Below are 27,478 nucleotides of genomic sequence, written 5' to 3' on the forward strand. Positions count from 1 at the left end.
AGTTATCACAGTAAATCACACCTATTGTGATCCAGCTTCAATCTCTTCCCTTTTCTCTTCACCTCCTGAAATTTTAAGGAAATAGACGACCTTAGAAGGAAACTCCCCTTTTTCGTCTTCTACGAGTGCTGTCTAATACATAGTGCGAGCCACAAATGCAAGCCACTTAATGTAATCATACATTTTCTAGAAACCACATTAAATTAGTAGAAAGAAACAAGTGAGATTAATTGTAATTGGGTTAAGTGTTTTACTTAACCCAATATTTACAAAATGGTATTATTTTAACATGCAATTAATATAAAAAATTAATAAGATCTTTTCTTTTTTTTCATAGTAATCAAAATTCAATGTATTTCACAGTGAGTATACCAGTTGGGATTAGGCACATTTGAAGTGCTCAATAGTCACATGTGGCTAGTGGCTACCACATTGTACAGCAAAGTTCTGGACATTATGTGTAAATTATTGTTTTAGGACTGACAATGTTAAAGCCAAATGAAGGGTGACTATAAGTAAAGAAAAGGAGAAAAAGAATTTCTTTTAGTTTGAAGCATCTGCACAAATTGATTGTAGCCCTGTAGTTTAAGCAGGACTTAATGTTTTTCAATCTTGTCATCTTGAAAATCATTTCAATTTGGAACAAAAAGTTATGTTAACCTTTTTCTCTAACATCTTCACCTAAGTGAATGAGAAAAATGGCTTTAAGTGAGAGCAATCATGAATAAATGATTTGTGCTGTTGATTGTTGACAATAATGAAGTCAGGGAAGGAAACCAGCAAAACGTGTGGTTCCCTGATGCTGAGAAAGAATGTAGGGTTAAAAATACCAGTAGGCCAGAGCTTGGTTTGGGTCCTTGCCTTGACCATCAATGTCTCTCTAATCTTGGGTAAGTAAAGGATTTAACTTCTCTGAGCCTCAGTTTCCTCATATATAAAGTAAGTATATTGCAGTATTAAACATATTTTACAAAGACAAGATTACAATTTAAAAATTAGATGAGGTAATGCTCATAACATTAAAATCCATTGTTTTATCATATTATCGTTGTCAGTCACTTCTTGCCTGGACTTTCTATTATACAGGAAAGACCCATAAACTGTATGCTCGTGCAGGGATGGAAAACTTTTCCTTTCTCCCCTTCTAGATTCATTGGCTGGTCTAATAACTGAATTGACTAAGTCAGATCAGCAAGAGAAAAACAAGTTGAATTTTGTACATGCAGAAGCCCATAAAAATATGAAACGCCCTAAAGTGACCAAAGCAGCCAGCTTTTATACCTTTTAGATAAAGAAACAATAAGTTTGTGAAGAATTGACAAAGGGGTTTGAACTTGGGGTAGCAAATTGGTGAAGAAGTAATAAGGTTTATTTACACAATCTTCTCAGCCCTGAATTCCCTATCTCTGGCAATAAAGATGCCTTCTACCCTCCTGGTACAGGGTGGGTACCTTCACATGGGACATTTATTTCCTGTTTCCAGAGGACAAAGGAGGGTCAGAGTGTCCTTGCACTGGCTATTTTTTAATAACTTTAATTCAAAATAATCAGTATACCACAGTGGCATGATTTGGGGAGGCATAGTCTGCTCTCTTTCACTTGAAAACTGTGAGTTATCCTATATGTTCTGCTAAAGTACATGCCCCAGTCCTGTCCCAGTCTTTTGTTTGCATTGATTACCCTTTTGTTCCCCTTAGAACTTTTATCATGTATTGCACCTTTTCTACACCTGAGATTTTCTTAGCATCCATGGTGACATCGGTATCTTTATAGCCTCCCTTAGTTAGATAAGTTAGATAATTGAGATGTTATACTTGACTTTCTTCCTATTTACTATGATGTAACTTTAGCCCTATTCTTATGATATATGAAAGGTGGACTTGGGGGTAACATGAATGGAATTAGCTTCATGATAATAACAATAGTTAACACTTATTGAATGTTTATTATGTGCCAGTCACTGTTCCAAGAACTTTACTTGTATCATTTTATTTAATCCTCACATCCCATGAGGTAGACATTCCAATCATCCCCATTTTACAGAAAAGGTGCCGAGATATTATGAAGGCTCAAATTCATCTGGGGACTGTTTTAGGGCTAACTGGCAGGTGCTAGTTATCGCAAATTGCCAAGAGGCTACACACACACACACACACACACACACACACACACAAGTGAGCACTATATAGGACTCTGAAGAGAATCATCAAAAATGCTCCTCCTCCATATTTATGCCTTTCTTATGGGTTTATGGTGAAAAGAGAGTAGGAGGACTAAATTCAGAGAGGTTGCAAAATATGTTGTAATATGCGGAGAGGCCTGCGATGAACTATGGAAAAAGATTTATTTCCTTCAGCTGGGTTTGAAAGAGGTTTTTCAGGAAGAACTTGACAAGTTGGCTAATGTTAGATTCCCTCCTTTGTGATAGTTTAACCCTGGGAAAACTCTGTTTTGGCACTTGGCATGCTGGATTGTTAATCTTTGGTTTATTTTACTGTCTCCTCCACTAAACTAGCCGTCTGAAAGCAGAGGACACCTTTTAATCTGCGCCCTTAGATTCCAGCCCAGTACTACTTGGTACATAACAGGCTTTTAACAGTAATAGGACTCAGCTGCAACAGTCCTGTTTTCCTTTGAGTCACCAGTATAATGACGGTACAGAAAGCCAGTTTTCAGAAACCTAGCAGAATTTAATTGACTTCAAGATCATCATTGGACTATACGGGAGTAAATAGTGCAGCTTTTCAAGTCCAGCTAATGGGAGAAAGTTATTATAAATATGGGGGAGAAAAAATTTGTACACCACATATCTGACAGAAGATTTGTATCTAGAACATATCTTTATACATATAACTACTTTATAACCCAGCAGCTACATTCCTGAGCATTTATGATGGTTAATTTTTTTTAATTGGGGAATATTGGGGAACAGTGTGTTTCTCCAGGGCCCATCAGCTCCAAGTCGTTGTCCTTAAATCTAGTTGTGGAGGGTGCAGCTCAGCTCCCAGTCCAGCCACCGTTTTCAATCTTAGTTGCAGGGAGCGCAGCCCACCATCCCATGCGGGAATTGAACCACCAACCCTGTTGTTCAGAGCTCAAGCTCTAACCAACTGAGCCATCCGTCCATCCCCTATGATGGTTAATTTTATATGTCAACTTGACTGGGCCATGGGATGCCCAGATATCTGGTTAAACATTACTTTTGGGTGTGCCTGTGAGGGTATCCCTGGAAGAGATTGGCATTTGAATCCGTAGACTGAGTAAACCAGATGCATCTCCCCAAGGTGGGTGAGCACCATCCTATCCACTGAGGGCCTGAAGAAAACTGAAAGGAGGAGGAAGGGAGAATTCCATCTCCCTGAAATGATTGTTTAAGTTGGGATATGGTCTTCTCCTGGTCTTGGTCTAGGACGTACATCATTGTTGCTCTGGTTCTAGGTCTTCAGACTTGAACTGGAACTACACCTCTAGCTTTCCTGGGTCTCCAGCTTGCAGACAGTAAATCATGGGACTTCTCAGCCTCCCTAATCATGTGAGCGAATTTCTTTTTTTTTTTTTTTTTTAACAGGACTTTATTGGGGAACAGTGTGTACTTCCAGGCCTTTTTTTTTCCAAGTCAAGTTGTTGTCCTTACAATCTTAGTTGTGGAGGGTTCTGTTCAGCTTCAAGTTGTTCTTTCAGTCTTAGTTGTGGAGGGCGCAGCTCAGCTCCAGGTCCAGTTGCCGTTGCTAGTTGCAGGGGGCACAGCCCACCATCCCTTGCGGGAGTCGAACCGGCAACCTTGTGGTTGAGAGGATGCGCTCCAACAAACTGAGCCATCTGGGAGCTCAGCGGCAGCTCAGCTCAAGGTGCCGTGTTCAATTTTAGTTGCAGGGGGCGCTGCCCACCATCCCTTGCGGGACTCGAGGAATTGAACTGGCAACCCTGTGGTTGAGAGCCTGCGCTCCAACCAACTGAGCCATCCGGGAGGCAGCTCAGCTCAAGGTGCCGTGTTCAACCTTAGTTGCAGGGGGCAGAGCCCACCATCCCTTGCGGGACTCGAGGAATTGAACTGGCAACCTTGTGGTTGGGAGCCCACTGGCCCATGTGGGAATCGAACTGGCAGCCTTCAGAGTTAGGAGCACAGAGCTCTAACCGCCTGAGCCACCGGGCCGGCCCGTGAGCGAATTTCTTATAGTAAAGCATGTATATCCTATTAGTTCTGTTTCTCTGGAGAACCCTGACTACGACAGAAATTGGTGCTGAGAAGTAGAATGCTACTACTACAACAAATGCCTAAAAAATTTGGAAGTGACTTTGGAACTGGTTAGTGGGGAGAGGCTGGTAATTTTTGCGGGTGAGTGCTAGAAAAAGCCAACAAAACCATGAAGGGACTGTTAAAGGTAAATCTTATGAGGGCTCAGAAAAGAAATAGGAAATCTGAAGAGAACACTTCCATCTTCTTAGAAAATACAAATAATCATGTATAGAATGTTGGTAGAAATATGGATGGTAAAGGCATTTCTGATGAGGTCTCAGATAGAAATGAGGCACGTGTTGTTGGACAATGGAGAAAAGGCAATACTCATTATAAAGTGACAAAGATTTTGGCCAAACTGTGTTCATGTTATAGTGATTTATGGAAGGTGGATCTTGTAAGCAATAAATTGGATATTTAGCTGAGGAAAATTTTAAGCAAAGTATTGAAGGAGCAGCTTTATGCCTCCTGACTTATGGGAAAATGTGAGAAGAGAGAAATTAATTGAAGAAGGAATTGTAAAACAAAAAGTAACTAGAATGTAGAGATTTAGAAAATTCTCAGCCTGTTCCTATTGAAAAGAATGAAAAAGCATGTCTAGAAGAGAATACCAAGGGTAGGACTGACCAATCACTTGATAAGGAGATTAATATGGATATGAACTGCGGATCTAATCAGCCACGCCAGCAGGAACACTGCCAGGTGAACTGAAGGGGACTGAGATAGGACAGAATGAAGGAAGGCTATTGACTTTTTGATTCTACAGGACAGGATGATAAAGCTATTTGTGAATTTGCACTATTCTTCAAGAAAAGGGAAGAATGGCTCCCAAAAGCAATTCAGAGATCATCAGGGGCACCATCTCAGTTTCAACAGGCCAGATAACCTCGAACCAAAGCTGTGGGGCAATGCCACCCAGAGTTCTGGGGGTGATCTCCTGCCCAACAGAGCCCTGGGGTACTACCCCCACAGAAAACCTCATGTAGACTCACATAGATGTAGAGTGGCATCCTTTGTCACTGCAGTGGGCCTAGCGGGCGGATCATAGAGCCAAGGATGATTTCTCAAACCTTAAGATATTATGGTATTTGCCCTGCTAGATTTTGGATTTACTTGGGACCTGCTACCCCTTCCTTCTTTCCTATTCCTTCCTTTTGGAATAGGAATGTCTATCCTATACCTGTCCCACCATTGTGTTTTAGAAGCATGTACCTAACTTAACGAGTTTCACAGGTTCACAACTGGAGAGGAATTTTGCCTCAGTTTGAATTGTACTTTGACTGTCATCCATATTTGATCTGGATGATATTTAGATGAGACTTTGGACTTTAGAATTTAGAGTTGATTCTGGAATGAGTTAAGACTCCTGGGGCTGTTGGGATGGAATGAATGTATTTTGCATGTCTGAACGACATAAATTTTCAGGGGCCAGGAGCAGAATGCTATAGACTGAATGTTTGCGTCCCCTCCAAATTCATATGTGGAAGTCCTAATCCCCAATATGATAGTATTTGGAGGTGGGGTCTTTGGGAGGTAATTAGGTTAGATGAGGCCTTGAGGATGGAGCTGCCATAATGGGATTTGTGCCTTTACAAGAAGAGGAAGATACCAGGTCCCTCTCTCTTTGTGCCATGTGAGGACACAGCATGAAGATGGCCATTTACAAACCAGGAAGAGGGTTCTCACCAGAACCTGACCATGCTGGTGCCTTGATCTTGGACTTCACAGCCTCTAGACATAAATTCGTAGTTTAAGCTACCTATTCTTATGGTATTTTTGTTACAGCAGCCCAAACTAAGATTTATCCAGAGGAATGCAACTTTATTTTCACACAAAAACCTGTACTTACATTTTTATAGCAGCTTCATCCATCATAGCCCCAAACTAGAAACAACCCAGATGTTCTTTAATAAATGAATAGCTTAACTGTGGTGCATTCAAACCATAGAATACTACTCAGCAAGAAAAAGGAATAACTACTGATAGACACAACAACTTTGATGGCTTTCAAGGGAATTATGCTGAGTAAAAAAAAAAAAAGCCCATCTCAAAAGGTAATTGTGGGGACGGCTGGTTATCTTAGTTGGTTAGAGCCCCTCAGTTAGTTAGAGTGTGGTTCTCTTAACCAGGTTGCCGGTTCGATCCCCACATGGGCCACTGTGAGCTGAGCCCTCCACAACTAGGTTGAAACAATTGCTTGACTTGGAGCTGATGGGTCCTGGAAAAACACATGTAAATAAATAAATGGTGTTTTTTTTTAAAGGTAATTGTGTGATTCCACTTATACGACCTTGAAATGACAAATTTATAAAGATGGAAAACAGATTAGTGTATGCCAGAGATTAAAAAGGGGTGGAGTTTGGAGGGAAGTAGGTGTGGTAGGGTAGGTACCAGGAGGAGTCTTTGTGATGGAAGTACGTATTCTGACTATGGTCATGGTCACAAGAATATATAAAATTGCGTAGAACTAAACACATGTGTGCGCACACACATGAATGCATGTTAAACTAAGGTAGGTGAATTATATATTGTCAATAATTTGGATGTGATGTTGTATTATAGTTATGCAAGATGTAACCATTGTGGAAAACTGAGTGAAGGGTAAAGGAGATCTCTTTGTATTATTTCTTATAACTGCATGTGAATCTATAATTATCTGTAAATAAAAAGTTTTAAAGACCAAACATAAATAAACCTTATTCCATCTTATTCCATCACTCCCAACTCTTTCCTAGATCTTTCAGTTCACTCCTCTCTGCCCAAATCATCATGTCAATTTACATATCAATATAAATTAGTGGGGCATCATTAAAAGAGACAATTAGCAGTTGTGTTTGTTCTCTTGGGTCTTTTTTGTGTAAATTATCTTCCTCTAGTGTAGTCTCTTGGGTTTGAGACTTGGGTATGAAATGCAGCCCCAGCCAGTCAACACCCATCTGGATTAGGGCTCCAATACATCTTTTTTTTTTTTTTTTTTAAATTATCTCTTTAATTTTTTTTCCTTTTTTTTTCTCTTTTTAGATTTTTTTTATTGGGGAAGGGGAACAGGACTTTATTGGGGAACAGTGTGGTTACAGGCATTTTTTCCAAGTCAAGTTGTTGTCATTTCAGTCTTAGTTGTGGAGGGCGCAGCTCAGCTCCAGGTCCAGTTGCTAGTTGCAGGGGGCACAGCCCACCAGCCCTTGTGGGAGTAGAACCAGCAACTTTGTGGTTGAGAGAACACATTCCAACCAACTGAGCCATCCCGTTGCTCAGCGGCAGCTCAGCTCAAGGTGCCGTGTTCAATCTTAGTTGCAGGGGGTGCTGCCCACCACCATCCCTTGCGGGACTCGAGGAGTTGAGCCAGCAACCTTGTGGTTGAGAGCTCACTGTCCCATGTGGGAATCGAACCGGCAGCCTTCGAAGTTAGGAGCATGGAGCTCTAACTGCCTGAGCCACCGGCCCTGCCATCCAATACATCTTTGAGTCTGAGATAGCCAGGAATGCTGTTTGGGATCACCCCAATATCTAGTACACTTACTTGTTTAATGTTGATCTCTTAGCTGGACTGTAAACTCCATGAAAGTAGGAATTCACTTCTTCATTTATTCAGTAAATATTTATTGCATGCCTACTCTGTGCCAGACGCTGTTCTAAGTGCTGAGGATACGCAGGGGTGTGACATTAATAGCTGTGAACTGTATGAGACTAGAAGCTGGAAGACTGTTTGGTGGCTGTAGCGGAAATTCTGGAGAGAAATGATGATGGCTGCTAAAGTAGTGGTAGTGGGGTTGGAGAGATGGGCCAAGTTAGAGATGGTTAGGAAAAAGTTGACAGATGTGTGTGAGGCTTAATGAGAGGCCAGAGATAAGGATGACTCTCAGGATTCTAGCTTTGGTACCTAAATTCCTAAGAATTGGGAATACCAGAGGGGAGCAGACTCTTCTAAAGAGGGGACTCTTACTAATTCCATTTTGGATGTTTCATTTGGCACCTAGGACATCCAAGTGGAATTGTTAGTGGACAGCTAAGTTGTGGAGCTGGAGTTCAGAGGAATGTTGCCTAGGATTAGAGATTTGATAGCTGAAGCCATGGGAAGAAATGAGATCACTTAGGAAAAGGGTACAAAGGCAGAAGAGGAAAGAGAAGCACCAAATTTAATGGCTGGGTTGAAAAGGAAGAATCTGTTCACGAACTAAAACTGAGAGAAACCGGTGGGGAATAGAAGGTCAAAAAGGGAGAACCCAAGAGTGTCAAATGTTGTAGAGATATCAAATAAAAATAGGATTCTAACGAATCCATAAAAGTGTAGTGTTTCCCCGAGTTTACACACTCTAGTCACCTTGGAGGGTGTGTCCTGCCTGAATGAACAAACGCCTCTGGGAACCAAGTCCCCTTCATCAAGCAGTCTTCTGATTATAATTTGACATCTGTCTAAATTTGCATTTTAAGAGGAACAATAATAATAGCTAATATTTAGCACCTACTGTTTCAAGTAAACACTTTACATGGGTTTTCTCATTTAATTATCTCATCTAATCTTTAAAACAATCCTGTGAGGTAGGTACTATTACTGAACCCATTTTATAGATAAAAACACTGAGATTTAGAGAGGCTAATTAACTTGCCTAAAATTACATAAATAGTGAGCAGTTCTGTTAAGTCCAGAGTCCACAAGCTAAAACGATATACTACACTTTGTCTCCAGAATAAGTGGAGCATACTGATGCAAACATTTTATTCTGTTTGAGTTATATTTCTCATTATAAATTAATACATAGGCATTCCAATAATATTATTGGAATAATATAGATTTGTGAGTGACTTGGGTGCAAGCAACTGTCTGTATTAGAAATTGTAGACAGCTCTGAGCTTGACTCTGAAATAAGTGGGAGAGATACCGGAAGTTTGCAAGGAAAATAAAGATGTTTTATTGCTATTATAGTTTTTTTTTTCTTTTTTAAAGAGAGAAAAGTGTGTTTGTTAGCTAAAGACAACAAGACAAAGGAACACATCAGGGAAAATGGGGAAATTGAGGGAATAAAGGAACAGAGCAGGTGGCAGCTCCCAAATTCAGAGTACAGGTGGCAGGAATAACTTGGGTTGGGTGAAATCTATTTCACTAAGAAATGTAAACAGATGCAGATACATTGTAGGAGAAGGAAAGGTACTGGAACCTTAAGAAGGTCTCTATGTCCTCAGTATAAAAGGAGGAAATGTCTTTGCTGTGAGGGTGGGAAACATAAAATGAGGGAGCTTGAGGAAAGTGGTGACCGCTGCAAAAGCTGCTTTGGGAGAGGAAGCTAAGAAAGAGGGAGTTGTTCGGAAAAGAGCTGCTGGGTGGTACGAAGGTCTGGCTGAGGTTGGAGACAAGAATTTGCAGAGGCAACACTGAACAATTTTGTGATTTTTCTCTAGTAACTCTTGACAACCTGATGTAGGAACTGAGAAGCTTGTTAGTGGGAGTGAAATTTCATTATACAGTTAAGGCAGAAGAATAACAACAGAAGAGGCTGAGAGGCTGTCCATGGTTTAAGCTTGGTAGACAAAGGGTTGAAGATGAAAGATAAATTGTAGATTGGACGAAAAAGGGGAGCAAGAGACAGAAATAAGGGAGTTGGAAAGAAAAAAAGTGGTCAGAGCTGAAGATACCAGAGTTAAACATTTCAGTTCTGGATGAATAATTACAACAGGCAATATTCTACTAATTGCACAATTCAACTAATTGAACTGAAGTACTTGCTGGCCAGCAGCAAGGTAATGTAATACGGTAGTTGGAAATGCTATTTTCATAGTCCAAATTTGGCATTCAAAAGACATCAATATTTAATGGATAAATGTCAAGTAAGAGGTCTTTTGCTACTGGCACTTTCTGTTTCCCTGTCTCTCTGGCACAGTCTATTATTCATTGCCATTTCTGTTGGCATGGGGTAAAAAGCCAGTATCTTCTTTCTGTTTCAACTCCTACAGTGTACTTACCATGTTTTTCTTCCTTTTAACAAATATTTGTTGACTGCCTAATAAAACCAGTCTGTTAGGTGTTGATGGCACATCAATGGATAAGACAAAATATCTATCCTTAGGAAGCTTAAGTGCAGCAATCAGATAGGCAATAATAATAATAATACAGAATGATAAACACTATAATTTTGTTAAAACTTGGGTCTTCATAGGAGGGTACCCTAGTCAATCTTGGGTAGTCAGAAGAGGCTTCTGTGAGAGGATCTCATCTCAAATGAAATACGGTAGTAGGTATAATCCAGGCAAATGAATGGGGAGGGGAAAATAAAAGGGGCTCTTGACAGTCACAGAGGCATCTTTCTCTCTGAAGGGGCCTCTGTTTTCCTTGCTTCTCTTGGTACCTTCATTTCCACAGGCCAGTCATGCCCTGTGTAGAGGACACTTTGCCCACCAGGAATCACAGAACCAGAAGATCTACATTTAAGTCTCAGCAACATCTCTTATTGATGTGACTAAGTGTGTCAGTTAACCTCAAGCCAGGTTTTATCTTAAAACAGGAATAACAATACCTACTTCAGTTACTGAAATGGTCAAATGAGGTAACACATGTGAAATGCTGTATAAACTGTAAAACATTACATAGATTTTACTATTCTCAGTGTCCTAAGGTGGCATGCATACTGTTTGCTTTTGTACTCTTGAGCTCATTAAGGAGATTAAAAAACTAAGAATCCTTAATCATTACTCCAGATTTATAGGTACTTTTCAGGTCTGTCCAGTTGAAGATCTGAAGTGAATTATTCACTGAAGTTACTTAAAATGTTTGAGTTAATGCCATAAATTATTGGAATTGATCCTCTACTCAAAAGCCACCACAAAGAAGATGTGGCAGCTAAAGCATCACCTAGCAGTACAGTGAGCAATGCAATCCTTAGAGTACCTTAGCCATTCTATGGATAAAAAAATCAGTAGAGAGGGGAATTTGATAGCAGGCCTAATAAATACTGGAAATGCTGAATAAAGGTGAGGGGCAGGATAAAAAAACATCTTTCACCGCAAATTTAGGATGACCTCTTAAACCATTAATATTTGCTTCCTCTACTTCAGAAAAGCCCCACTAATGAAAAACCATTTCATGGAATTGGTTTCTTGTTCAGTGGGCAAACTCATTTGACAAACTTATGCTACAGGGTAAGAGGCATGTAGGAATACCTCTAATGAATTGAATCTATATTACCTTTATCCTTTAGATTATGGGAGTGGGCAGATTTTGTCTCAATATAATTACAATAGTTAACATTAAAATTTTTTTCTTAATTTTACTAAGAAAAATTTAAAAACTACAGCTAATTCAAAAGCACTTTATACACTCACCTGTATACCTACCACCTAGATTATATACCATCATTATTTTATGACACCTGCCAGGTGTATTTTTTAAATTAACTATTTTATTTTGAGATAATTGTTGATTCACATGCAGTTTGTAAGAAATAATACAGAGAGAACATCTGTACTTTTTACCTTATTTCCTCCAATGGCATCATCTTGCAAAACCATAGTATATTATCACAACCAGGATACTGACATTGATAAAGTCAAGATATAAAACATTTCCATTATTACAAGGATCCCTCATGTTGCCCTTTTATGGTAACATCCACCCTCACCTTAAACTCTAGAAACTACTAATCTGTTTTCTATTTCCATAATTTTGTTGTTTCAGGAATGTTATAAATCGAATCATATAGTATGCAATCTTTTGAGATTAGCTTTTTTTCTGTCAGCATAATTCTCTGGAGAGTCATCCAAGTAGTTGGTGTATCAGCGATTCATTTCTTTTCATTGCTGAGTATTCCATGGTAAGGATGTAACCTTTTATTCAACCATTCAGCTGTTGAAGGACATCTAGCTTGCTTCCAGTTTTTGGCTATTATAAACATTCAGGTACAGGCATACAGGTTTTTGTATGAACACACATTTTCATTTCTTAAGGATAAATGCCCAGTACAATAATTACTGGGTCACATGGTAGTTGCATGTTTAGTGTTTTAAGAAATCACCAAACTGTTTTCTAGAGTAACTCGTGCCATTTTACATTCCCATCAGCAATGTGTGAGCAGTCCAGCTTCTCCCCATCATTGCCAGCATTTGGTATTGTCACTATTTCTTATTTTAGACATTTTTATAGATATGTAGTAATGTCTCATTGTGGTTTTAATTTTCATTTCCTTAATAGCTAATGATATTGAACATTTTTTCATATGCTAATATCCCTCTGTGGTAAAATATACTTTTTGTCCATTTTCTATTTGGATTTTTTTTAACTTCGCATATTGAGAGTTCTTACATATTCTAAACACATGTCCTTTGTATTTATGTGTTTTGCAAATATTTTCTCCCAATTTGTAGCTTATCTTTTTATCCTCTTAACCAAGTCTTTTGCAGAACCAAAGGTTTTTATTTTGATGACGTTCAATTTATCAATTTTTTTCTTTTATAAGTCATACTATTGGTGTCAAGCTTAGCCTTAGGTCCTGAAGATTTTTCTCTTATTTTTTTTTCTGAAAATTTTATGGTTTTGCCCTAAAGTCTGTATTTCATTCTGATTTAATTATTGTATAAACTGTTAGACTTAGATTGAGATTCATTCTTTCTTTTTCTATGGCTGTCCAATTACTTCAGCACCATTTGTTTAAGTGGCTATCTTTCCTCCATTGAATTCTTTTTGCATGTTTGACAAAATTGAACTGGGCACACTTTCGAAAATCTATTATGTGCCAGACCCTTCTTTATACAAGTTTTGTTCTCTTCTTTACAACAACCTGAGAAATAATTATTTAGCATCTGTTCTGTTATCCGTAACCTCTAGTTTAAAAAAAGATCTATGAAGAGACGATGTTTCACAAAACTGTTTAAAAAGTGTTTGTGCTAAGCTCAAGGAACTAAGAGGCAAATAAGGCTTCATGGAATGCTTTGCAGAGGAAGAGACAAAAGCCCAACCTTGAGGATGAGCATAAACCAGAGAAGAAGAGGAAAGGCAGGGAGAGCATTCCAGATTGAAGGAAAAGCACGTAAAAAGGGTAGGGGAATAGAACAGCTTCATACATTTAGGAAACAGTAAATATTTTGTTATTGTTAAAAACAGGAAAGCAGGTGTGAATTTTCTCATGTTGAGTTTGTGGGGGTCAGGAACAAGTCTCCCCAGAAAGTGCCAACCTGGCATGCAGATTATTTTGAGCTGAAAACAAATCCCAACAAATTCAAGAAGAGGTTTTTTGTCTTTCTTTCTTTCTTTCTTTCTTTCTTTCTTTCTTTCTTTCTTTCTTTCTTTCTTTCTTTCTTTCTTTCTTTCTTTCTTCCTTCCTTCCTTCCTTCCTTCCTTCCTTCCTTCCTTCCTTCCTTCCTTTCTTTCTTTCTTTCTTCTTTTTTCTCCCCCTTTTCTGCAGATAGAAAAACCTCCTTAGGCCGATTGGAGGATCTAAGTAAAAATCTGTCTGCTAGATTTTCCTTTGTGTCCCATTGTTTCTGGGTGGTCCTGCAAAAATTTGTTTACTAACTGTTTGCTCTTTCTCATCTGCCTGTGAATTGCCTACCTCCCCTTCCTTAGTCCAAAATGACATATGCACCTCATTTTGCCATACTATCTTTGGAGTTTTCATGCATATGTGAATTCCCTGTGCACATGTATTAAAATTTGAGTTTCTCCTGGTAATCTGCATTTGAATTATTTGATCACACAGAAGAACTAGAGGTAAGAAAAAAGTTTCTCTGGCCCTCAGACAAGAAGATATTGTGGTTATCTCAGTGGAAACGACAAACAGGCAGTTGGCTGCTTGAGTCTGGAGCTCAGGAGAAAAATTTAGGCTGGACCTTAAGCTTTGGGAGTTGTCATAGCACAGTTGACATTGGACTGCCAGGAGGAAATATTAGAGTTAAAAGGAAAGAGGGCCAAGGGAACATTTGAATCATTTGCATATTTAGGTGGTGAAAGAACTGAGAATGAATGGTTAAAGAAGGAGGAGATAGGAGAGTGGAATGACAAAGACCAGTGGAGGTGAGAAATTCTGGATTTTGCTTTTCTGTTATGGGTAACCTATAGTTTAAAAAATATCTATGAAGAGATGATGTTTCATAAAACTATTTAAAAAGTATTTGAATTAAAGTTTTCATCACATGCAATATTTAAAAAGTTAAATATAGACATGGTAAATACTTTTATGGAGTTTTATAATAAGTAGTTTCATAATGATGATAACTATATCTAATTACATATGTTTAAAAAATTCAAGGAAGAATTCAGTTAGAATTGAGTAGTAAGAAAGCAAAACAAGTATATAGGGAAATTCTTCTAATTATTAATGCAAAAGGACTTTTCACCTGAATTTTCCTCCCAAGTAATTTGGATTTTCATGTTAAACGCAAAAACTGGTAAATCTACTCATGTTTTATTTAAAAAACCCTCTTTACTTGTAGTATCCTTAAAAACAGAATGCCCGGGTGGCCGGATGTTCAGTTAGTTAGAGCGTGAGCTCTTAACAAGGTTGTCAGTTCAATTCCCGCATGGGATGGTGGGCTATACCCCCAGCAACTGAAGATTGAAAACAGCAACTGGACTCGGAGCTGAGCTGCACCCTCCACAACTAGATTGAAGGACAACGACTTGAGCTGATGGGCCCTGGAGAAATGCACTGTGCCCCAATAATTAAAAAAAAAAAAAAATCAGAAAATACTGAAAAAAAAACTTAGAAATAACAAAACAAAACAAAAACCACAGAATTCTCTTGTAGTGGGTTGAATAGTATTCCCACAAAATTCATGACCGCCCTTATTTGGAAATTCAGTCTTTGCAGATATAATTAGTTAAGGATCTCAGGATGAAATAATCCTGGATTTAGAGAGAAACTTAAATCCACTGACTGGTGTCTTTAAAAGAGAAAGAAGAGGGAGATTTGGACTAGAGAGTCACAAAGAGAAGATGGTAATGTGAAGAGGCAGAGATTGGAGGGATTGTGTCTACAAACCAAGGCACACCAAGGATTGCTGACAACCAGAAGCTTTCTCCAGAAGTTAGGAGAGGCATGGGGCAGTTTCTCCTTCAGGGTCTCCGGAGGAATCAACCCTGCTGACACCTTGACTTTAGACTTCTGGCCTCCAGAACTGTGAGAATATATTTCTGTTGTTTTAAGCCACCCAGTTTGTGGTAATTTATTACAGCATCCCTAGGAAATGAATACAGTCCCTATTCCTCACCATCTTCTCAGGCCCCCCAAAGTATCATTAAATAAATAATTTTTATATTTATAAAAACAGATTTTTATCATTGGTACTTACTATATGGAGAGAAAAATATCCACAAATGTATACTAAAGAGCTAGTTTTTTAAATGGTCATAACAGTTCTAAATACAAACCGATTTTATTTAAATAACTTAAATCGCCAATTGTTTAACTTTCTATTGACTGCTTTTTTTTTTTTTTTTTTTTTTTAGGTTTTATTGGGGAAGGGGAACAGGACTTTATTGGGGAACAGTGTATTCTTCCAGGACTTTTTTCCAAGTCAAGTTGTTGTCCTTTCAATCTTAGTTGTGGAGGGTGCCGTTCAGCTTCAAGTTGTTGTCCTTTCAGTTTTAGTTGAGGAGGGCGCAACTCAGCTCCAGGTCCAGTTGCATTGCTAGTTGCTAGTTGCAGGGGGCGCAGCCCACCATCCCTTGTGGGAGTCGAACTGGCAACCTTGTGGTTGAGAGCCCATGCTCCAACCAACTGAGCCATCCGGGAGCTCAGCGGCAGCTCAGCTCAAGGTGCCGTGTTCAACCTTAGTTGCAGAGGGCGGAGCCCACCATCCCTTGCGGGACTCCAGGAGTTGAACTGGCAACCTTGTGGTTGAGAGCCCACTGGCCCATGTGGGAATCGAACCGGCAGCCTTCGGAGTTAGAAGCATGGAGCGCCAACCGCTGGCCCCCCTGTATTGACTGTTTAATGTCAGTTATCATTGAATCTCTAATTAATGAACTAATTAATGTTGATTCATGTAAGTTCATTTAGTTGGTTAATATTTGTTTCCTAAGATCAACCACATACTTGACTGGTCTGCCTAGGAAAAGGGAGCTAAGACTGAGGTTAGTGATGGTTGTCTTAAAACCTATCAAGTGTCTGTATTATTGAAAATCCCTGGTGTCTAAGAATACTATCTCATTGGAATTGTTCACTTAGTTAATAATTATAAAAGGGAAACTTGAAACAATAAACTGCTAATAACTATTTAACATAATAAATACAATTAGTTCAGTTTTTGATCACATATCTTCTCAGGCTCAGTCTACATTTTGATTTTTGGGTATTGGGCACCTTTCTGGTTTGAGGCATCAACGCAGATCATAATAGTGTGTTACACTTTTCTAAAGATTTCATCTATTTTGCTTTTGATAGATTAGGACTCTAAATATTAAATATAGATTATACTATATTTGTGCATTTGTGGGTACAAAGTCTGCTAAATTTCAGAGGGTTTAAATTTTGCTGTGTATTCTAATTTTAAAATATATTTAAAATTTAAGTATCCAATCATAGAACAATCTGTAATTAAAACTTGCACACATGTGAGAGTTACTGTTGGAAATGGGGTTTGGAGGTGGAGGAAGCCACAAAAATTTCAAAAATTTCAGTGTCTAAGATTGAGAAGCAACTAACTTACAAACTTTTGGAACTTAATCCAATTTTCTTTGGGACTCCTATGAATACATTGTAATCACTATGAAGAAGTTTAAGGCCTAAAACAGAACCTTCCAAATGATAAATGTTTTCATCTGGAACAATAGTACCCAAATTATGTCAGACAAATAATCAGAATAAATTTAAAAAATTACCATATGCTTACCATTTAACAGAAAAAGTGAAAAGTTGTGTGTTCTCTTTGGATTTGTTCTCATGTGTTATAATCATAAGCAAGTCAAATTAAATAACCCATTAAGTATTTATTTAAGCCAGTGTTTCTGGATCTTACAACTATTGAAGTTTGGGGCTGGATAAACCTTTGTTGTAAAGGATGGTCCTGTGTAATGCAGTGTATTTAGCAGCATCCCTGGCCTCTGTTAATGCCTCTCTTTTTCAGTTGTGACTGATGGAGGATTATTTTCCTGTGAGTCCCCAAATGATGTAGATGATGTTGGATCTGCCGGCAGTTTCTGGGTGTCGGATGGGTTAGTGTCTCGTGAGACCGAAAAATGGAAACACGGACTGAGGAGAGGCAAAGAGTTTTAAAAAGAAGGTAGTTTATTGAAAGCAAAGAGTCAGAGCTCCTGAGTGGGAGGGGGTCCCGAATGGGGGTGTCCCGTGACTGAAGCAAAAGCTCTCACTTTTATACCTTCCCTTGCCTGTTTGGGAAAGGGGAGTTGTTTGAAGAAGGAACAGTTTGAAGAAGGGAACTGGCACCTTCTAATGAAATTCATCTACCAGGTTTGTTCTGCTTGCCCATCCTAAAGGAATTAGCAAAGTAACCCACTCTTAAAGGAATTTTATGATTAATCTCAAGGCCTTGTTACAGTATGTCCTGGAGCGGAAGGAGTGATTCAAAACCTAGAGTTTTAGGATATGGCTGTCTTTTGTTTATTCCACCAGGGACCTCCCTGTCTACCTAGGGACATGCTAACTATCCTGTCTCATGACCACCAAAATGTCTCTAGACACCTTGGGACAAAATTGTCCTCAGCTGGGAACCACTGATATTTAAGCCTTGAAAGAGAAAAGAAGCAAACACACCTACATACCCTGCCCCCTACACCTTCCAGTTGTTTTAAAACTAGGGCTTAGTTCCCCCCCCCCAGTTTTATTGAGATATAATTGACATAAAGCACTGTATATGTTTACGTTATATAGCATGACTAGACTTACATACAGAGGGTGCCAAAAAATGTATACACATTTTAAGGAAGGAAAAAAAAACTATTAAAATTATAATAATATATACAAATAACAAAAGATGAATACAAGTCACATTTGACTTCTGCAATTACAAGAGGTGCCCAATTGCCATCAGCATCCAGACACTTCCGATTACTGTGAACTACTGCTTGAGCCATGTTGACCATGTTTTTAGGCACCTCCGGTATATTGTAAAAAACAGCTTAGTTTCAATCCTTATCAATTACTCCTGACTCACTGTATTTGCAGTATCTTGAACCTGTCCCTACCGTTGCACTTAATCATGGTTCATTTCATTTTAAAAGGTGGCTGCGTCCTTTCCTGTCCTTTCCCATTTGGGAACTCTTCCAGGACAGGAATAGTGTTTTACCTTGTTTGGCTGTCAGTCTGAGTCCAATAGTTGAATAACCTTTTGTGCTGGTTAAACACAAGAAATGTTCTCAATTAAGGGTTTCTCTGCAACTTATTTCTTTTTAAGAATATGGAATACCTGTTTGGCCATATGTCTTTTAGATTCATAATTCTTTTATTCATTTTAAAGTAAAAAGCAGTGACTATACTGACACTTCACGATGATTCAGCTTTGGGTAAAGGAGCCATTTTATACTCTATATTTTATTCCTCCCACTTTTAATCAGAAGACACCTGCATACTAATTAATGGAACTATTTGCAAAGAACAACAAGGTCATTATGTTTTGGATTCCTTTAATAGTTTTGCTGAAATCAGCCTAGGCCTGGTCAGGACATTAACATCCACCAAGGACGCTCTCCAGCCACTGGGTGTAAATACTAACATTAGCACACGGCTTTGGGCCAGCCATTGGAAGACGAGTACGCAGATGTGTGTTAATTTTCGGGTCTAGATAACGTTTCCTGAGGAACTTAACTCCACCTCTCCCACAAGAATGGAAAAACAACGCCCCCATTCCCGCCCTTCACCACCCCCTGCCTTCCTTCCCACTTTCTTTTTGGTCCTCTCCTGTTACAGACATTCTGATTTTTCCTAGAGAGCTAGAGGAAAGTCAGGTACAAGGAGTGGAGCTATATTAGTCTCTTACTTGATCAGGTGGGATACAGGAGAAGAAATCACACTTTCTAACTGCCTCTCCAGGGGAAGAGATCAAATGTAGCCCTGAAAACTTCAGGGCCGGGGTTTGGCTCCAGGTTTGATTGACAAGGACGGGCCCAGAGAAAGCGCGGAGGCGGGGCGGGGGGCCGCGGGTCGAGCCCGAGACAAAGAGGTTTTGGCTGCCACCGCGGAGAGTGAAGGACCCCTTAGGGTAACTGGCCTTTGCGCTCTGAGGGGGCATTTCGTGAGGTCGCTTTGCCGTACCGTGAGAGGGCAGGCGGGAGAGCGGAGGGGCCCGGGCGGGAAGAAGGGCCTGGCAAGGAGGGGGCTCGGGGCCGAGGTGGGGGCTGCGTCGCCATCACGTGGCCGCTGCTGCCGGTTTGGGGCTGTTCTTCCGGGTTGGAGGCGCTGTGCCGCGGGGCCCCAACCCGGGTCTGCCAGCGCGGCGTTCCCTCGTTGCCCCTTGCGCGCAGCCCAGTACTGCCCGGCCTCCCCGCCCAGGTGAGCGTGGCGGCGCCGGCGGCAAGGGCAGCCTGGGGCGCAGCAGGGAAGGGGCGCAGGGCTTGCGGCGACATTCCAGGCCCCCGCCGGGAAGGAGACCTGTCAAGGAGAAGGGGGCGGGGTCGGTAGGGACCTGGCGCGGGGTCCTTTCTTGTCTCTTGCTGGGGCGACGTGGAAAGGAGTGGGCGCGTGGATTCAGGAACTGGGTCTCCGCAGAGAGCGGGAACGAGGCGGCAGCTGTGCAGGTACCGGTCTTGGAGCTTTGAGGGGTACGGCGGGAGTGGTACGGGGGGGAAGAAGGGAGGTCAGAGAAGACTCTCGATAAGGGGGTGCATCCAGAGAGGTGGCGGCGGGACGCCCCGAAGTTGTGCTTCAACCATGATGGGATTCGGGGTGGGGAACTGGCTGGACTCATAGGACGTGGCGAACCAAAGTTGTGAGTGCCTGTCGGAGCAGGCTTGTGGTGGTGGTCCCGCTAAGCTTCTAGCGGGCCGGGGCTGGCGAGGGGGAGGAGACAGCGGAGGGGCAAGAGGGGGATTCGAACTTTGGATGCGGAATGAGTATTATGCAGCCTCCTCCAATCGGCTTTCGGGGAAGGTTATAAATAGCGGTCCCTGGCAGATGCCAGCTGATGCCAGTTTAGTTGCAGAGGTAGGGGTGGTGCCGGTGGGTTTGGGCTGCCTGCCAGCCTAAGCTTCTGTAGGTTGTTGCGTCCTTGGTTGGTATGTCTCGCTTTAAACGCATGACTTGTTTACGGTTGCGGGCTGTCCTTTATTTACCCTGTGATGCAGGGCAGTCCTTAAGCGACCCGTTTTTAAGGAGCCTTGTAGGACAGGCTTTATTGGAAAGGTGAGGCTTGCTTGCCTACTTTTATTTAAAATGCTTTTCTCTTCTCCGTCTCGCCCCTTTTATTTGCAAACTTTGGCTGTTTTTTTTTAATTGAATAAACAGTTTAGGATTACTTTCTTATCAGCAAGTGTGCCCTGGCCGCTTACCTTTGCTGATGGAATTAGTTTTCCACAAGGCTACACAGCATTTCATTTTCAGAGGAAACTTCCTGAAACTCCTTGGAGTATGGGTACCATAGATACCCAGGCTTCAGGTTATCTAGCTCTAGTTATTCTTTCCGTCAAAAAATACTTGTTGATTTCCACTATTTTGTGCAAAGCACTGGGCCAGAGGTAATACCAAAGTGAATTATAATAGGAGTAAAGATATTGTATCCTTTTAATCCTCACAACAATCCTGTAAGGTAGGTGCTATTATTTCCATTTTAAAGATGAGGAAATTAGGTACAGAGAAGTTAAGTGACTGACTTGCCAAGGTCACACAACTAATGCATTGCAGAGTAGGGGCTTCCAACTCACAGTTCACCCTATTAGCGTCTATGTTATCCTCTTAAGTGCTCGCCCTCAAGGATTTAAATATGTTTTAGGGGAGAAAGTTACCCAAATAACTTACATTAAATGGCGGTATGAATGCCATACTAAAAAACAAATGTTTTTTTTTTTACCCCCCAATTTTGAGTTGTCAGGTTTTCCCCTGTTGTTTCAAAGCCATAGAAGCACATGGATAGTAAAACAGCAGAAAGCTTTAAAGTGAAGATAGGGGAGAAGGTGACAATTAAGATGGAATACTATCTTTGGTAACAAGTGCTGGCTTGTGATAGGTTCAAATATTCTCTGAATATCTTTCAGGATGTTTTGTATTTGATTGAAGCTTGGTGATCGGTACTGCTCTTGTCAATAAACTACTTCCTGATTACTGTCCTGTACGTTCACAGCTTGAATCAAGTGGAACTTTTGGGAGCAATTCACCTCTGAAGGCCTTGGCCATGTTGACATCTGATGCCAGGGATCTGCTCAACATCAAATGACCATTTTCCAAGTAGGCAGAGCAAATTTTCCAGACTCCTGGCTAAGACATAGGACTTCAGCTTTGCAAAGCATTGCAAAATCTCACCTAATCATGACATTTCTAGAGCCTAACAAATGAGCTTTCCTATGCTTCTTTTATAGAGGATCAGACTAAGGCACAGGATCAGCTCAAACAGTGAGTGAGTGGCAGACTTAGGCAATACATAGATGCTATGATAGCTAGCTTTATTTTATTTATTTATTTATTTTTGCTGATGAGAGCTGAGTAACCCTCATCAGCGCCAAGACAATGGTGGTTGTTGGGGAGCTGGGATGACCCAAGAAGAGAAACTAGGGTAAGTGGGGAGATTAGGAGAGGACTAGGTCATTGGTAATGGTAGGACAAAATCTCCCTCAAGACAAGAATTATCTTTATCTTTGTATCTCCCTTGGTTCTTAGCATAGATTCAGTGAATGTTTTGAATGAGTGGCTGAAATTGAACTCATTTGTTTTCTATTCTCAGCCATGAATAACCCTAGAAGTGACCCATGAATGAGTGAGAGTATTTTTGGGACTCAGGCATGCTTTAGGACTGAAATGAAATGACATGTGGAAATACTTTGAAAACATCAAATCTTCTATTTAAATGCAAAGAATTATTTATACTCCTTTTTGGTTGCATGCCTGAACACATCTTGCATGCTCCCTCTTCTTTAGCTTTTGTTCATATTACTCTCTCCATCTCACACGCCTTTCTCCTTCTGTCTTGAGCCCTGTAGGAGGATATGATCTCCTTTGATCCCTCCAACAACTTTGGACTTGCCTTACTCTGCTTTGTAGTGTTATTACTTGTTGATTTGTCTTATGTCCAAGCGTGTGACCTATTCCAATTTGATTCTACAGATGCTCCTAATGGCTGTGCCTCTGAGGCAGCCCTCCATACATGGTTGTTGAATTAAAGGGCATCTTAAGAATCAGCACCACCTGGATCGAGGATTTCCGTTTCCAGTGTTGTATTCTGCTGTTTGCAAGAAGTAGCTTCAGGGAGTTGTGGCGGCAGTTCCGAAATTAAAAATGAGCTAGACCCTTCTTCCTCTGGAGGCTGGAAGACTGTTTATGGAGTCTGCTGGGATTAGGTGCTGGGCCCCGTGGGGGCACACATGATGGGGCAGAGTATAAAGGCATAGGTGGCGGAATTAGCCATACCTGACTGATAGAATTCCAGGTCCTCTGCCTCTTCCCAATTTAGAAGGACAGGAAAGAAGGATGGAAGAACATTAGGAATCCTGGGGATGGTGGGGTACCTTCCATGAGCCCCTGGGATCTGGTACGGAAAACAGTGGAGGTCTCAGTTTGGGGGGTCTCACAGGATGCCGTGCTGAATAGGATGCCAGTGTTTTCTGTACAACATGGCATCTAAACTACTGTACTGTAAAGTATTTTAGACAGTTTAAGGAAAATCCAAGGGTAACTTTGATGATGTAAAATTTTTGCTGGACATGCAGACTTAACTTTCATGTAAGATATGACAGGACTATAGCAATTTTTTTTTTTTTAACTTTCCAGCTGCATTAAGGATCAATTGGGTTTATGTGATCTAGGCTTGGAGTTGAATAGTGAATTGATAACTACAATTTAAGTGGGAAAATGGATTCCAATTTTTAAATACCTGAATTGGAAACAAACTTTTGAAGCATCTTCTGTAGGTAAAAGACTTTGCAAATAAGTTTATTGTAGATGTCCACATATAACCGTTATATTCCAAGCCCTTTGTTTTTATTAGTATGTTTTTATGTTTTTGATGTTCGAAAGACAAAGTATGTTTTTCTCTGCACGTAACTATTTTATTCTCTTTCCTCTTAGTGATTTACCTTCGAGAAAATTGGGGATTCAGAAAGTTGGGAACTCCTAGGAACATGGCGAACCTACTGAAAACAGTGGTGACTGGCTGTTCGTGTCCTTTACTTAGCAGTTTGGGGCCCTGTAAGGTTCTACCTGGGAAGAAGGATTTTTTACGAACATTTCATACTCATCAGGCGCTGCGGTGTAAATCCTCTGTAAAACCAGGTAAAGTCTCACTTCAATGTGTGTAAAGCAAACCTTCAAGTCATAGGAACTAATAGATCTCCTGATGATTGATAAAAGGAAAAGCCACATAGTTTTACAGCCTGGTGCTTGTGAGTGATCATTTTGAATAAAAAAAGCTAATGAGGATTTTTTTTTAACATTTTCCATGTATAGAAGTTCTTGTTTATCAGAGCTAATAGAGAATAAAAGATAATAGAAAAAGAAAAGTGGTGCACCAGTTGAGTTGTTCCCTGGAAACTACTGCTCAGAATAACTATTTCCTCTTTCCTAGTCGGTACTGGGGAATTGTACCATATATGGATCATCTATGCTCAAGAATAAGGAACTAAGTGTATTAAGTAATCTGCAGTAATGCTTCTCAATTTAGTAAATGGCAGCTTCTTAGTTGCTCAGTTCAGAAACCTTGGAGGCATCTTAGATCCTCACAGTAGGTGGAGGTCAGTTCTACCTTATATCTAGAATCTGTCCTCTTCTCATCATCACCACTGTTATCCTGGTCCAAACACCATCGTCTGTCACCTGGACTACTGTATTAGTCTTATAAATGATCTCTATGCTTTCTACCTCTGTCCCTTTACAGTCTGTTCTGTATGCAATAGTGAGAATCATCTTTTTAAAATGAAAGATCATGTCACTCATCTACTCAAAATTTGCCACTAGTTTCCTAGCTCATATAGAATAAGAGCTGAAATCTTTCAGTGGACTGTAAGGTCTTCCCTGCTAGGACTCCCCCCGCCCCCGTCCTTGCTTCTCTGTTCTAAGGTGCATGCCAGAAGGAGGAGAGGCTAAAAGGGGCCCTTCTAAGCTGAGTCACATCCCTTTAAGCATCTTGCCCATAGACCCCCTCGAACTCTGTCTATACCTCATTGGTCAGAACGCACACAGGTGGCCATATGTAGCTATAAGGGAGACTTAGCCATTTAGTCATTTATTCCAGGTGACAATATATTCAACTAAAAATGGCATTGTTACTAAGGGGGAGGAACAAGATGCACATTTGAGGGGCAGTCAGAAGTGTTTGCCACATGGTATAATGCCCTTTAAAATGTAAGTTTGTAGGACTGTTTGTTGTGTATTAAGGACCCCTAACCTGCTAGGCTTTTTGAATTCTTATGTCTGCCTTTAGTAGATTTCACAGCCCCTTTTCTTCTTCTCACGTGACAAGTCAGTATTGGCAGGGTACCTGCCCCTGAGAGCCCTCAACTTTTTCTTCAGATTAAAAAATTTTCTAGAAAGCCAGATTACCCAGTGTGATAAAATTGTGTAATACAAGTAAATACATTGAGGACACGATTGTTGTCCTTGTGAATAAATGTATGGGCACCAGGCTCTCTATATTAACGATGTTTAAGACTTTTTGTTTAATTTCTGATTCTGGCCTATTTCGTAGGGAATTGTTTTTTTATCTTTAAAAGATAAGGATTCGGAGAAGATAGTCCATAATGTTGTGAAAACTATGTGTGGTGTCAGATGGGTTCTAGACTTAATGGGGGAATCACTTCATAAATAAATGCCTAACCACTGTGCTGTATACCTGAAACTGACATAATATTGAATGTCAACTATAATTAATAAAGCCGTATATAGCCATAGGATGTAAAGCACAGCATAGGGAACATAGTCAGTGGTAGTGGAATAGCTATGTCAAGTGTCAGATGGGTGGTAGGCTTGTTGGGGTTATCACTGTGAAGTGTATAAATGTCTAATCAACAGAAACTAATTAAAAAAAGATAAGGATTCTATTTTTCCTTAATTAAACCACAATTTCATTATCACACTGAACAGCATGAAAAGTAATTCCAGTCAGTATTCGTATTTTCTCAAATTTTTCTACTTTTTTTCTTTTTTACAGTTGCTTTGTTCAAATAATGATCCACACAAGGTCCACGTGTTGTATTTCCTTGCTGTGTCTTGAGATCTCTTTTGAGCTATATGTTCCCCTCCTCTTTTTTCTGTTTAATTTATTTGTTGAAGAATTTAGTTGTTGCCTTGTAGAATTTCTCACATTCTGGGTTTGCCTGGCTGAATTCCCTTGGTATTTTTAAACCAGTTTCTCTGTCTCTTGTATTTTCTGTAACATTTAGCTAGATCTAGAGGCTTCATCAGAGTCAGGTTTAATTTTTTTTTGACAAGAATACTTCATAGGTGATGCTCTGTAGTATCTATTGCATTATATCAAGAAGATTGATCGGTGAGTTTAGATGTTGCCCATGTGATCCATCTATTATAAAGTTCCCATCAGTTTTTCACTCAAAGGCTATAGCAGCAATTTGATTATCATTAACTAAATCCATGATTCTCAGGGGTTTTAAATTGGTGATATCTATCATTCTATCTTAATTTATTCGCTACAATTTTTCTATAAAAAAAACTTTCCCTCTATTCAGTTACCCTCAGAGTGTACTGGAAATGTAAAAATGTTTCATTCTTTTCTGTTGTTTACTAGTTTTGGTAATAATCAGTTGGTTCCCTTATGTATTTATTCCAGCTGTAACAAATGACTACAGTCTTATTACCTTCTTACGACACAAATTTATTGTCTTACCCTTCTGGAAGTCAGAGTGTGAAGTGGCTCTTACTAGCCTTAAATCAAGGTGTTGGCAGAGTCGTATTCCTTCCAGAGGCTCTAGAGGAAAATCTGTTTCCTTGCCTTTTCCAATTTCTGGAGACCATCTACTTTCTTGGCTTATGGCTGGCCCCTTCTTCCATCTTCAAAGTCAACCGTGTAGCATCTTTAAATTACTCTTTGACTCTGACTCTTCTGCCGCCTTGTTTCACCCTTAAGGACAATTTGTGGTTACATTGGGCCCATCCGGATAATCCAGGATAATCTCCCTATTTCAAGGTCATCTGATAAGCAATCTTAATTCTATCTGTAATCTTAATTCGTCTTTGCCATGTATTGTAACATATTCACAAGTTCTGAGGATTAGGACATGGATATCTTTGAGAGACCATTATTCTGCATACCACACATTACTTCCGCCAAAGTTGACCAATGAAGCTATTAAAAAATATTTATTTATTTTTTGAGTGACATCATGAACTCATGAATTTTAACATCCTTGGATGTATTTTACTACATTGCAATTAATTGTTATTTTCTTTTTTTTTTTTTTTTTTTAACATTTTATGTATTTAAGTATGTTTTTCCAGAACCCGTCATCTCCAAGTCAAGTAGTTGTTTCAATCTAGTTGTGGAGGGCACAGCTCACAGTGGCCCATGTGGGGATCAAGCTGGCAGCCTTGTTGTTAAAAGCACCGCTCTAACCAACTGAGCTAACCGGCTGACTCCAATTATTATTTTTTTTGATGCTCAAATTGTCTCAGAGTTGTCTAGTGGAAGCCCTTTCAGGTGGCCTTCTAAGTCCTTTTGATGTGACTTCATTTGTCTTTGTAACTTTCCTTGGCATATGGTATGTAGGCCCAGATAATCTGAGGTTGTTAGGTAAGTGAACTCCAGTTAAGTGTATGTGATTTACTTTGTACATCAGTCCGAAATATTTGCTAACTTTCTATCATTTTCCTCCCTCTCCTTCAAGTATAGAGTAAGATTCAGTATATATTTGCTTTTGGCTTACTGTCAACTTTTACTGCTTAAGTAGTGTGGGATCTAAGACTTTAAAGGTGATATTTTTAGGTTGATGCACTCTCTCTAAGGTCTCAGTAAGTTTACTCTAGAGATAATCTTATTTCTTTTTTTTATAATATACATCCAGGGTTTATGTTGCTAGAGTAGATTTCCTAAATGTTAGTAAAACTTATATAGAAGCAGATCCTTTTTATTAAAAAAACCTGTTTATGTCCACTTTTTGAGTAAAACAACAGAAGAAAGTAATGTACTTTAGCTAAAGCTGGTCTGTAC

General features: G+C 39.9%; 1 protein-coding gene across 14 annotated transcripts in view; it reads left to right on the forward strand.

The window, feature by feature from the left end:
- Nucleotides 1-19,093: 19,093 nt before the first annotated feature.
- Nucleotides 19,094-27,478, forward strand: part of NNT (nicotinamide nucleotide transhydrogenase) — an 84,743-nt gene continuing 76,358 nt past the window's right edge. The window contains exons 1-5 of one of the 14 annotated variants that reach the window (XM_019736217.3): nucleotides 19,822-19,913; nucleotides 21,452-21,555; nucleotides 22,429-22,661; nucleotides 23,092-23,231; nucleotides 23,389-23,592. In XM_019736217.3, coding sequence (XP_019591776.2) covers nucleotides 23,442-23,592 — 151 coding nt within the window. In that variant the 5' untranslated portion in view covers nucleotides 19,822-19,913; nucleotides 21,452-21,555; nucleotides 22,429-22,661; nucleotides 23,092-23,231; nucleotides 23,389-23,441. Of the gene's footprint in view, nucleotides 19,914-21,451; nucleotides 21,556-22,428; nucleotides 22,662-23,091; nucleotides 23,232-23,388; nucleotides 23,593-27,478 lie in introns of all 14 variants that reach the window. The other 13 variants (XM_019736218.3, XM_019736220.3, XM_019736215.3 and 10 more) reach the window with 13 other exon arrangements.

The sequence above is a fragment of the Rhinolophus sinicus genome, chromosome 3, assembly GCF_057876585.1.
Source record: "Rhinolophus sinicus isolate RSI-liver-muscle chromosome 3, RSI-T2T, whole genome shotgun sequence".
In the NCBI taxonomy this organism is placed as follows: domain Eukaryota; kingdom Metazoa; phylum Chordata; class Mammalia; order Chiroptera; family Rhinolophidae; genus Rhinolophus; species Rhinolophus sinicus.